The sequence below is a fragment of the Cornus florida genome, unplaced genomic scaffold, assembly GCF_030987335.1.
Source record: "Cornus florida cultivar Cherokee Brave unplaced genomic scaffold, ASM3098733v1 CherokeeBrave_3.0.0_Hap2_Chr04, whole genome shotgun sequence".
Taxonomy (NCBI): domain Eukaryota; kingdom Viridiplantae; phylum Streptophyta; class Magnoliopsida; order Cornales; family Cornaceae; genus Cornus; species Cornus florida.
The window spans coordinates 29,753,271-29,765,330 of NW_026775574.1; the positions used below are offsets into that span (position 1 = coordinate 29,753,271).

The 12,060-nt window shown below is 33.7% G+C and overlaps 1 protein-coding gene across 1 annotated transcript; it reads left to right on the forward strand.

The window, feature by feature from the left end:
• Positions 1-435: 435 nt before the first annotated feature.
• On the forward strand, positions 436-10,451 carry LOC132302220 (homeobox protein knotted-1-like 6). Its single transcript, XM_059799085.1, has 5 exons — positions 436-762; positions 1,214-1,336; positions 1,462-1,600; positions 9,754-9,986; positions 10,212-10,451. The coding sequence occupies exons 1-5, from the start codon at positions 436-438 to the stop codon at positions 10,368-10,370; spliced, it is 981 nt and encodes a 326-aa protein (XP_059655068.1). The 3' UTR covers positions 10,371-10,451.
• The last annotated feature ends 1,609 nt before the right edge of the window (positions 10,452-12,060 follow it).

Sequence of the window (12,060 nt, forward strand, 5' to 3'; positions counted from 1 at the left end):
AATAAATCTCAAAATAAAAAATTATTTTCCAAAAACAAAAAATAAAATAAAAAACTGAAAAGTTAAAAATAAAAATAATGAAGGAAAGAATGGGCCTGGAGTTGGAGGCTTCAACTTGAGCCTTTAGCTTCAGCATCACCTTTTTGTTTGTTCTCCAAAATAATCACACAGTCCCACTCCCCAAAAACACTCCCACTTCGATCTCTGCTGCTCCAATTCCATCCAAATCCACAACTCTTCCACTAATTTAAACCTATATATATATACACATAATATGTGTGTGTCTATATATATATATACACACACACTATACACACATGTACACAGTTATATAAGGTTTTCACAAGGAGCTTAATTCACTAACATACCTCTCTCTCCTCTCTCTCACAATCTTCTGTAATTCTGTTTTGTGTTTCTAGAAGGTGTATAGTACTTATGGATGAATTTTACGGTAGTCTTCATTCAACGCCCGGTGATTACGCCAACAAGGTCCTAATGTCTCCGGACAATCTGATGATACCGGCGGATTACCAGAGCCTGCTTTGCTCCGGCGTCGATCACCACCGCTTCCCGATGTTCGGATCGGAGGAGCTGATGTCGGCCGCCTCCGCGATATCGGAATCCGCCTCCATCACGCCTAATGAGATTCAAATAGGCCGCCGCGACGACGACGGCGATATGTCGTCTACTGTAATGAAGGGCAAAATCGCTTCTCATCCTTCGTATCCGAAACTTCTCGAAGCTTACATCGATTGCCAGAAGGTTAAGAAGACATCAAAACTGTGCAATTATATATAGCGAAATCTCAAACTCTTTAGTTTCTTTCAAGTGCTTTTTGGAGTTTTTTTTTTTTTGCTTTTGCTTTTGTTTTTCTCTACATATTATGTAAAATAGCTAGAACTGTTCAGAATTGAAGCGGAGTTTAAGTTTTAACCTAATTAGTACTTTCTGTTTTGCTTTCAATTATTTACTCCGATTTGCTCGGAGTTTTGTTAATTTTGAAGATCCATAACTCTTCAGCCGAAGGCTTTCAATATTAATGAAACTTTCAAATTCTTGATGTATGAGTCAATCGCTATGAATTTTCCGGGAAAATTGTTATGATTTTTCCAGGAAAATTGATTTGAGGAATTTTAGATAGCTGTGTTTTTCTTATATTTGGTGTAGTTTTAAAGCTATCGGTGTGTGGATGATCAGTGCGCGCGTTTTTCAGGTCGGAGCGCCACCGGAGATGTCGTGCCTGTTAGATGAAATCCAGCGAGAGAACGTGGTGGTCGGTAATCGAGATGCTATTTCCACGTGCTTAGGAGCTGATCCCGAGCTGGACGAGTTTATGGTCTCTCTTTCTCTCTCTAGCTATCTAGTTTGTTCATCCATTTCTATCTTTGTTCTGTGAATTTCTATGTGGATTTGTGGTTTCTCTCCCTACAGTTCGAATATCTGAATACTTTGTCTCTCTAGGAAACCTACCGTGATATGTTGGTGAAGTACAAATCGGATCTCTCAAGGCCTTTCGATGAAGCCACCACGTTCTTCAACAACATCGAAATGCAACTCGACGATCTCTGCAAAGGTGCTTCCACAAGAAGCGTCAATATCGGTCAGTCTCTCTCTCCCTCTCTCTCTCTCTCTCTCTCTCTCTCACACACACACACATACTTAACGGTGCAAATATCGCCATTTTCACACATACAAGAAATCAGACTGCAAACTTTTGATCAAGCTCGAAGTTTCTTTCGTGCGTTGTGGTCCTCGGCGCACGTTAGCATAAAATCTGGCGCAGGTTAGCATAACAAACCCACATGGTGAAACATCTATAATGCTCCTATAACTCTAACTTACCTAACCTCTTTGCCCTAGTTAGTTTCAGTTGGTTAATAATTACTTATTTTTTGAACATCAATTTGTACTGAAGAATCAGAATAATCAAAGCGAATTTATATCTAGAACAAAAACTATATCAACCTAAACTGACCATTATTTTAGATTTAATGACTTTTTCTTCACATGGAATGGCCTTGGATCAGTATAAATAATTGTGTAAATTTTTTTTCTAAATTCTTGTGCTATTGTGATGTGGTGTGGTGAATTTCTCTCATATATCTTTTTGTTTGTACAAGAAATAGTAAACCTTAAAAGTCACGGTGGTGTGCAGTCAAGAACCTTGCAACAGTGGTTTTAGTGTATGTATTATATATACATAATACTACTCTTTAACCCTATATTGTTTGTTGTATTTGTTTTCTTTCCTTTTATTTTCCTTTTTCTATCTTAGCTTTCTTTTGTGTGTGTCAGTGAAAAATGAAAAACTTAGAACTAAAACCCTTTATTTTATTTATTTTAGAGAGATTCTGATTTTGACGTTTCAGTAGTTCAGGTGACACAGTAAGACATGGTAAATAGTAGTTTGGGGTACTTGAACACAGTGATAGCAATTCTTTTATTATTTCCAGTGAACCACTGATACAGAAACCTAGTCATAGCTTCTTACAGTATAGGTCCTCTGAAAAATTCCTGTCCAAAAATTTGTGATGATTTTTAGTTACCCGATTCATTTAAAGATCTTTTGATAATTTACACACACATGTACACACTCAGAAAACACACAGTCCAACTGGTTTAGTATTTTTGTTGGGATTAGTATCTTTTTAAGCCACCCCTCAATATGATTTACATGTTTTAGCTACATGAACTTTATTATGCAAGCATCAATCCCATCATGTTCTGGAACTGACTACAAACTTTATGTATAGTCCAATGGACTAGACTTTTAGGTTTAGATAAATCTCATTTGGTAAAAATGTAGTTAATGTCAATTTAAGGACCAAAAAAAGAAAAAAATATTTGTAATTGAAAAAGAATAATAGTTATTTTCCTTATTTTTTCCCTCTCTCTCTTGTGCAACTATAATGCACTGCGTGCGTAATATCGTACAACATGCGGAGGTAAGGATGTGTATATGTCTAACCCTTTCTAGAACTGGCCGTGGCAAAAGCTTCGTGCATTGGACTAGCCCTATACATAACATAGTACCGATTTTCATTATCAATATAGCAAATTAGTGAATGCTAGTTGGATTTAGTATCCTCAAAAGATCAAATTTTAGTTAATTATTGGCTTATGACTTTATTTACTCTAATGTTTGGTCATTGGTACAAAATGTAACATGAAATTAAATTCGATTTGTAATTTTATTCGTTATGGTAGTCAATTCATATAATAATTAAGTGGAGTTGAATTTCGCCTGTGATGTGGGGAATTATTATTATTTTTTTGCCCCTAGAAGAGCTAGTTAGACAGAATGATAACACGTTAGATCCAAATGCTTGAAGTTATGCATTTCTAAATTCTGTTTAGTTATTTTATTGAATTTTTTTACTTATATGAATTAGTTGCAGAAAACTTTGGAACAAAACCCTATATGGTGTTTCAAAGTTTTATTTTCATCATTCTCCTTGATGTACCTTTCTGTTATGTTGGTTGATGCCATTTTAATCCTTTAATTGGGTGCAAAAGTGTAACAAGTATTCCTAAAAGTGGTTATTTATTAAATTTTCTAAAGATGATGAGCCTTTTTCAATTTAGTCTACTTGGTGCATGTGATATGATCACTCTTCATCCTAATTCTCTAAATGTTACGGTCTTGTTACTTTAAATAGTTTCAAGTTCCAATATAGCATGTCTTTGGGAGTAGTGGCAGTGGGAGTTGAGAAATGGACATTGGAAATTGTCCAAGGACTGGCTGTTCTTCGGTTAAAGCAATATATATATATATATAGCAATATGTGTGTGTGTGTATATATATATATATATTTGTTAAGCAATATTTTCTCTCCCATATAAATCTTCTTCAAAGTTGTTTTGGGATTTTCCACATAAAATATAATCAGTATAATTTATATATCCTTAGGCATATCCTCATCCTCAACATGATAGATCTCTGCACATGAATCTCTCTATTCAAGTCACGTGGCCGAACATTAAACAGGAAGGATTTTGAAAAGGAACTTGTGTTTTGATTTGATCGTGTGCTAATGCTTCTTTTGACATCCAATTCTTTATTTTATGCCCAAATTCTCATAGTCTCCTTTCAAGCCTGACATTTGCTACACAATTAAATAAACCGCGGAACTTAATAAGTAGTTAGTACAGTTTGCATTTGCTGCTTGCTTTATTAGTTCTTTAATGCGGTTTAGCATATAGTAATATAAGAGTTTAGTATAAAGTTGTGTTATTTTAGGAATCTAATGGAGAAAAGCTGCTTGTCTCCATCACCTCGGGGTGGAGGTCATGCAAATGGCATCAATGTACCAGCTGCCTTAAACTTTCAAATTTGTGACGAATAATATAAGCAGTTTTATGTAAGGATTAAGTTAAAAAAAGGTAGTTTGATCACATAAATGAGGCTGGTTATGGTTGGCAACTATTATTGTTTTTGTTTGAAAGTACATATTAACTTTTCAGCAGTGATCTTTCCATTACTTTAGTTGGGCTCGTGTTCCCTCTGTTTTCTCTCATGCTTAAGATGATTCTTCTTAATCCTCTTTTCCAGAAGTTTGATTTCTTTTTTTTTTTTTTAGAAACAAATATTGATATCCACTTGCTTAGATTGTCTTTTGGTGCTTATCCACCTGGATGGTGTTCTCGTTAGCCCTTTGCTTCATTTTCTGCTCAGTTATTGTTGGATAACCATTTTCGCAGTTTTCTATATCCTCCACTTTTTGCATGCTTGGCCCTTCTTTACATAATAGATCAAACACTCTTTTTTCTCTCCAACATCATGTTATTCTATTTGTTCTTTGCTTTTGGTGCGCCTACAGATCATCGTTAATGGGATGGTTTCTAGATATAGGATTAACTATTTGCTTTGTTTTAATATGCCACTGCTACATCATATGTGTGTGTGTGTGTGTGTGTATATATATTGTGAAAATTGTTGAATTAAATTTCGCAATTTAAATCTATACGAGGAGTCATCGACATTCTTAGGATTTGTGAAGATCTCATACTATGGAGAAGTTGCAAATTATTTGTTACATTGTCTATTTCTCTTACATTTCAAGCTATCGTCGAAGTAAGAGTATTCCTAGTGTTGAACTTCCGATCGTAGCATTATGAAGCCAGTTTTTAATAAATAACAAGGATATAAGTCTGATTATCACTTCAATATTAGATATAAATTATGCATGCATATATATATATATATTTTGGTATGCTTAGATAGTTTGGACACACACACCGGTGACCTATAGGCGCTTTGGTGAGAAGGGGAATTTTTTATTTTTATACGAGTTAAGAGATGGAGCAAGTGGGAGACCAAATTAACATGGAGGAAGTTATTAGAAACGAGTTAAAAAAAAGTTGCACACGGTAGGATGGTGAGTAATAGAAAGGAAATGAGGAAGATGATTCGTAAATGTCTAATTTGCTATGCTACTCCATAATGTAACTTGGACAAATAAGGTTTATTCATTTTGAGAATAAGTTGATGCAAATAATTAATTTTTTTTTTTTTTTTTTTTTTTTTTTTTAAGAACAATGGGCCTATTCCACTAAATCACATGCATTGTTTGAAAGATGTGTAGCTACAGATGATTATAGTCAAATTTCCTTTTTATAATATACATTGCCTGTATTCTACCCCATATGTCTGAATGGTATGTTTTTGCTAGAGTTTCTTTGGCGGTGGTTTGGTAAACCATCTTAATGTCTTTCACGCAATATATATATATATATATATATATGCATGTTTGTCTTTCAGTTTTAAAGAAGTTTAGGCATGCAGTTTCATATAGTTGTCCCTTTGGAGCCCATTAGAATACAGTAGGGTTGTTGCACCTATACATTTTGGGTGTCGCAATCGCCACTGTTGGTGGTGTATTGTACCCTCTACAGTATTGCACAGGATCTGGGTTCTGTTCAAGCACTGGAGATGTAGAATCCAAGAAACTCCTGAGACCTTATTAATTTGCTTGTGATGGGGATTGAGTGGGCTTGTGATGATGATTATTACAGCACATACAGAGGAAGGAGAGGAATGAGTATGGACTGTCTATATGAATGTGTGTGTATAGATATAGATATAGATATAAATATAGATGTAGAGGGGGGTGAAATTAATGTGTGGAAGTGGAAGTGGGAGTGGAAGGTAGGCATGGGTATTATTAATGGGGGAGGGGCAGTCGGTAGGGAAAGGGTGTTTTAGTGAAAAAGCCCGGGTAGGGCGGGTGGTCGGAGATCACATGGACTCCCGCGGTTTACGCTGCTCATGAAAGCAGCTTTTAAGCATTCAATCGGTGTCTTTGTCTTTTTACTCTCACTCAGAGTCTCTGTCTCAGCCACTCCCTGATGGGTTATTAGTGCTTGTCATGTCCACGGACATTTTCTCCAGGCCCCCTTGGGTCTCCGTGCCGGGTGCTGTGTGTGATAAAACGTGTCTGTCTTCTATTTTACTCCTTCCCTTGCTTTGGGTCCCATTACCCCCCACCCTCCAATCTTTATCATACTAGTTTTTGCTTTTCTCTTCAATTATTTATCATCTTTCTTTTCAAAATTTATTAAAATTATAGGCGTGGTTGTGTTGATTTAAAAGTATTTTAAATAAATGAATTCAAACAAGACTTAATAATCTACACTTTTAATAATGGTATCAAGAACTCTTAATATTAATCGACTCGTTGCATATTGATGAGTTACACGTATAAACTGCTTAGTGAGACTACACATTATATTACTTAGATTATTGATAAGACTCGATCAAACAATAAATGCTAAAAAAAATTATAATCTTCAATTCAACTAAATTACTAAATAGTATAAAATAAAAGTTTAGGTAGTTATTGTGGAACTCAAATAGAAATATTATGACACATATGGCTAAATGGGTACAAACAGGTTGAATCTCTTAATTCAAATTCAAGCACGACATGATTAATTAAACTGATTAATCGTGTTAACGCGTTTACGATCCAAATTCGTTTAACTCATGTTGTGTTCGAATCATGTTAAATTTTGTCATTCCTAAAATAAACAAATTTAATAATTTTTAAAAAGTGTAGACTAATTTTATTTTTATGTTTTTGGTGTGGTAAGTACTCATTCACTTTTTGGTGGAGCTAAATCCGGTCCCATCCTCTTTGACCATGGAGAAATTGTTATATGATTAGGGATTACATAGTCTTGGTCGCTCCTGAATAAAGTTTGTCCATTTATTTGTGTGTCTGGGTATGATTGGATATAATTGGCTGAGATTATGTAATCCATAACCATCTAAAAATTTCTTCAAAAAGGTTATACCATTAAATTAAATGTCATTTGGGGTTATTGACTAAAACTAGATAACTTTCTTTGTTCTTCGAATATATATATATATATATATATATATATGTATTCTCTTATTATAATTTTTGTTTGAATGTCACTTTTTGGCCCATGCTTGAACTTAAATCCTTCTTTCTCCTCTTTGAGTATAAAGAGATTATACCATTGAGTGAGAGACCTTTAGTTAGTGATTATTCTGAGAATCTTGAGTGACCCAACTCGGCTCTCTTGAAATTTCACAATCAATTCTTCTGTCATTGGTGCTCTTAATTTAATTTATATTTTTTCATTACACCCCCAAGAATTTATTTATTTATTTTTTAAAAAGGGTGTCTCAACAAATGAATTTTGTTAACCATAATATATGATAAATATTTGTACAACTACTCTTATCTCATTTATTTTATTGAAAATTTGTTTTTTCATCTCAAGCAACCAAACATGAGGTGCTGGTGGTTTCATGACTAGACTTCCATTTTTGCCATTTATTTGAAAATATGATTTTAATACAATTGCATAAATGCATATTTTTAAATTTTTTTAAAAATATTTTTCTGGCTCAAATAATTCCCCACCTTTTTATCACACTATTAGCAGTCGTTGCAGCCTAGCAGGCCAGGCAACGGCTGTGAGAATAGTGAATGCGACTAATATGCTAAAATACTAGTAACTATTATGCGTATTGAATTCCGGAAAGGAAACATTTATGAGGGCTACCCATAAAAGATAAAGAGAATATATAATATTATAATTGGCTTATTATTATTATTTTATTTTAGACTTTTTTTTATTTCATTTTATACAGCCGAGCTGTGATTAGAAATAAAATACCACATAAGTACTGTATATTTTTACGAAAATCGCTTGGTGGAGCATAAAAATTGAGGGGGTGGTGACGGTGGACAAAATGGTCTTTTCGCAGGAGAGTAATGGCCTGGCTTTGGATTTGCTGTTTTGTGGGGGCGTGCGTACCGGACTAAGTGAATGGGTGTCACTGTTATTTGATTTGATGGCCGTACCGTCTAGTCAAACGCTGCCTTATTTCTCTGACTCACTCATCACAAAAACTCTCAGACCTCCCTTTAATGCCTACTACTCACCTTTTTCTGCACCACTCCCCTTCATTTTTCTTTTCAGCTCCCCGGCGTTATGCCGTCACTGCCACCCCCGTGAAGGCTGGAATAGTTTTTTACTATATATATATATATATATATATATATGAAGTAACAAGGAGTTATGGTTTCGTGTATTGGCCGGTTCGAAATCTTCTATCAAAAGTCCGCTATTGTTACACAACTCTATGAACATGTCAGTTTATATCGATATTGACTCGAATCCATTACACCATAACTGCGAATGATGCATGGAGTAAAAAAATTACTCCTGCCTTTTACTTGAAGTAAGCCACATTTAGACCCAGGATTGTCGGACGAAGCCAGAAATTTTTTTCTGGGGCACATTATAATATTATATGCCATCACATATATTTGCAATATAAAGTTAATATTTATAAGTATATATATATGAAACATATATAAATTTTATGAAGAAAGAAAAAATTTAGGGAATATATATTATTATAAAATATATATAGAACATAAGAGGGAGAAAATCTAGGAGGGCGCGTGCCTTCCTTAACCACCCTGTCACCCAAAAACACTTCCCATGTTTTTACTGTATTTAATGTAACTTCTTTTTTTATTATTATTTTTATTTTTTATATATATATATATATATATATATATATATTATTTCTTGCCTTAAAGGCTGAATGTAGGTTTTATTATTAAATCAGTAACAAAATTACTACCACACGAAAAATTGAGGCCAAAAATAATAATAATAATAGTAATAATAATAATAATAATAATAATAATAATAATAATCCATAGTCAACTTATTTATTATTTCCTTCTCATGTTGAGAGGGGTTGTGAAAACACAGTTTTATTTTTTCACTTGTCGATTTAGTATCCCATCAATGCAACATGATTAACATTTTGATTTTTGATTTTTTCTTAGTATGCCTATTTTCTTCATATTTTAATTGACATTTAGAGGCTGTTAGAATCAAAAGTATTGGGAAGTTGAAATGGATTTTGTCCATTGAGTCACTATATTCATGAAGTTGAAGAATGGTGACTCATTACCTCTGCTAGAATTTACCATATTTGTTATCTTCTCGGTATCATATCTAAAGTTGTGTACGCTCTATATATTTTCCAGGAATATATCTAGGAAAATAGGGATGTTGTTATAAATTATAATCTAATCTGGTTTCTTGTTTTTTCGTTGGAAAATGATCCATTTTGGATTAGTATAGATCAAATGTGTGATGTTCTATTTATTTTTTCTTTTTTCGATTAAAGTTAGTCGTTTGAGTTCAGATTTGTGATGTTTATTGCAAATACTTTGTGCGGTTGGGCAGATGAAGATGGTATATCATCAGATGAGGAATATAGCGGAGGAGAAATCGAAATGCAAGAGGCGCAAACAAGAGCCGAAGACCGCGAACTTAAAGATAGGCTCTTACGTAAATATGGTAGTCACATTAGTAGCTTGAAGCTCGTATTTTCGAAGAAGAAGAAGAAAGGAAAGCTGCCCAGAGAGGCAAGGCAAATCCTACTGGAGTGGTGGAATGTGCACTACAAATGGCCTTACCCGACTGTAAGTATCTCCTTCCGGTATACTATGCATGCTTATATATATACACGACATTGCATATTGTGGTACTGTATGTTCTTTCTTTTTGTGCATGATTGTGGGTGTTGCTACCTAACATTCTGCTGTGCCGAGCACGTTGTCTACGGGCAGATTTGCACGACATTTTGTACCTTGGACGAAGAAAGAAAATCATAGTCACCTTTTTTTTTTTTTTCTTAAAACAACCAGGAAGCCGATAAAATATCACTGGCCGAATCAACCGGGCTAGATCAGAAGCAAATTAACAACTGGTTTATCAATCAAAGAAAGCGGCACTGGAAGCCATCGGAGAACATGCAATTAGCTGTCATGAATAATCTTTCTGGACATTTCTTTACAGATGACTGAGGGGGCATGTATATATTCTGAAATGTATCCAAACATTGATTCTGAGCATGCTCCATGTATATTTTAAATTTAGCCTTTGCTGACACTGATATTCTTATTTTCTAATTTAAGGAAAAGAAATCCTTATTTATTGCTTAGTTTGCATGTGAAATCTTTTATTTTTATTTTTGTATCTTGATGTTGTTATAGACCTGGTTTTCTTTAAGCTTTTCCCTAAATATGTGGAATTTGGTACTGAAATTTGTTCATTTATGTAAATATATGATCTAGCATTCGAAATTTTGAAAAATTGGTATGATATGGGCTTCGTATGCTCCGCTAAGTTTTGGTTTTGACGTGTGCGGGGAAGATCTTTAAGATCTTTAAAAGAGGACGGCTAAAGTTAACGTGAAACGGTTAGTAAAGAATGATTCAATAGCATATGGTGTAACTGAGTCTATGGTTTTAGATAGAGTTACTTGTCAATGGATTTGATTCTGATCCGATTATTCGGATTTGACTCGGATTTGACTGAATAAAAAATCAGATAATCCGATAATAATTTAAATCCGATAATCCGTTTGCTTAACAAATTAAATATAAATTAAGAGTGATCCAATCCGATAGCAATCTGATCCAACTAAAATTATATATATATATATATATTAATTATTTAGTTACGTGTTAACATCTTCACCCCCTTCCCCACAAGTTTTTTTGTAACTTCAAAAGAGTGAGTTGTTAGATCGGTAGACAGCAAATCCCCTCCAGTGAATTCCGTAATTCTCTTATTTTTCTTTTGTTTTTGTCTATTACAAATTTCGAGTGTTATTTTATTTGTGTTGTTCTTACTAGTCCTAATTTTTATTTTATTTAATTTATTTTTTCATCTTCTTGCTTCTTACAAGCCCTAAAATTGACATTAAGGAGGTGTTCTTACAAGCCCTGGGTTTTTTCAGTTACGGAACAAAGAGTACAAAAAACCTATTTAACTCACTTTTTCCATCTTCTTCTTTGTGCAGGATTTTATCTCTTTTCCCCTCTTATTCTTCCTTCTTACATTCCCTAAAATTATCATTAAAGAGTTATTCTTCAAGCCCTAAGTTTTTTTTTAGTTACTGAAAAAATAGTACATATATAAAATCTATTCAACTCCTTTTATTTATTTATTTGGTTTGAACAAACCTTCTTCTTTTTTCCCATCGATCCCTTTATGAAAAATCATCTTCAGAATTGATTTTTCTATTTTTCCCTAAGTTTTTCTTGCTATGCTAATTGTTTAAATATTTTTCTTGCTCTTTAATTTCTTTGATTTGTGCACGAGTGTATAACAAAATAATCATATTCGATAATTGATAATCGGACATCTGATAAACAAAACAAAACAATTGGATATGGATTGATTAACTAATAATTCAATTGGATATGGATTGATTAGCTAATAATTCGTCCGATTATTGGATCCCATGATTTGGTCCAAATTTGATTTATTGACAGGTCTAGATAGAGTATAAAATGATGGGTTAAGTACAAAAAATCCCCTTGATATATAGACTTAGTACAAAACTAGTCCATACTTTTTGAAAATGTGCATGCAAGTTCACAAAATTTTTAAAAAGGTGCATAACTGGTTCTTCTGACCACTTTTACAAAAAATAAAACTGAAAATCCCATTTTACCCTTTTGTTTTCCATTTTGTCACTCACCATTT

What these genes read in the sequence shown, in the direction of transcription:
- LOC132302220 (XM_059799085.1), top strand. Translation starts at nt 436, where the DNA reads ATGGATGAATTTTACGGTAGTCTTCATTCAACGCCCGGTGATTACGCC. An exon ending in CTTACATCGATTGCCAGAAG is followed by an intron (nt 763 to 1,213) that starts GTTAAGAAGACA and finishes CGCGTTTTTCAG; the next exon opens with GTCGGAGCGCCACCGGAGAT. An exon ending in CCGAGCTGGACGAGTTTATG is followed by an intron (nt 1,337 to 1,461) that starts GTCTCTCTTTCT and finishes TTGTCTCTCTAG; the next exon opens with GAAACCTACCGTGATATGTT.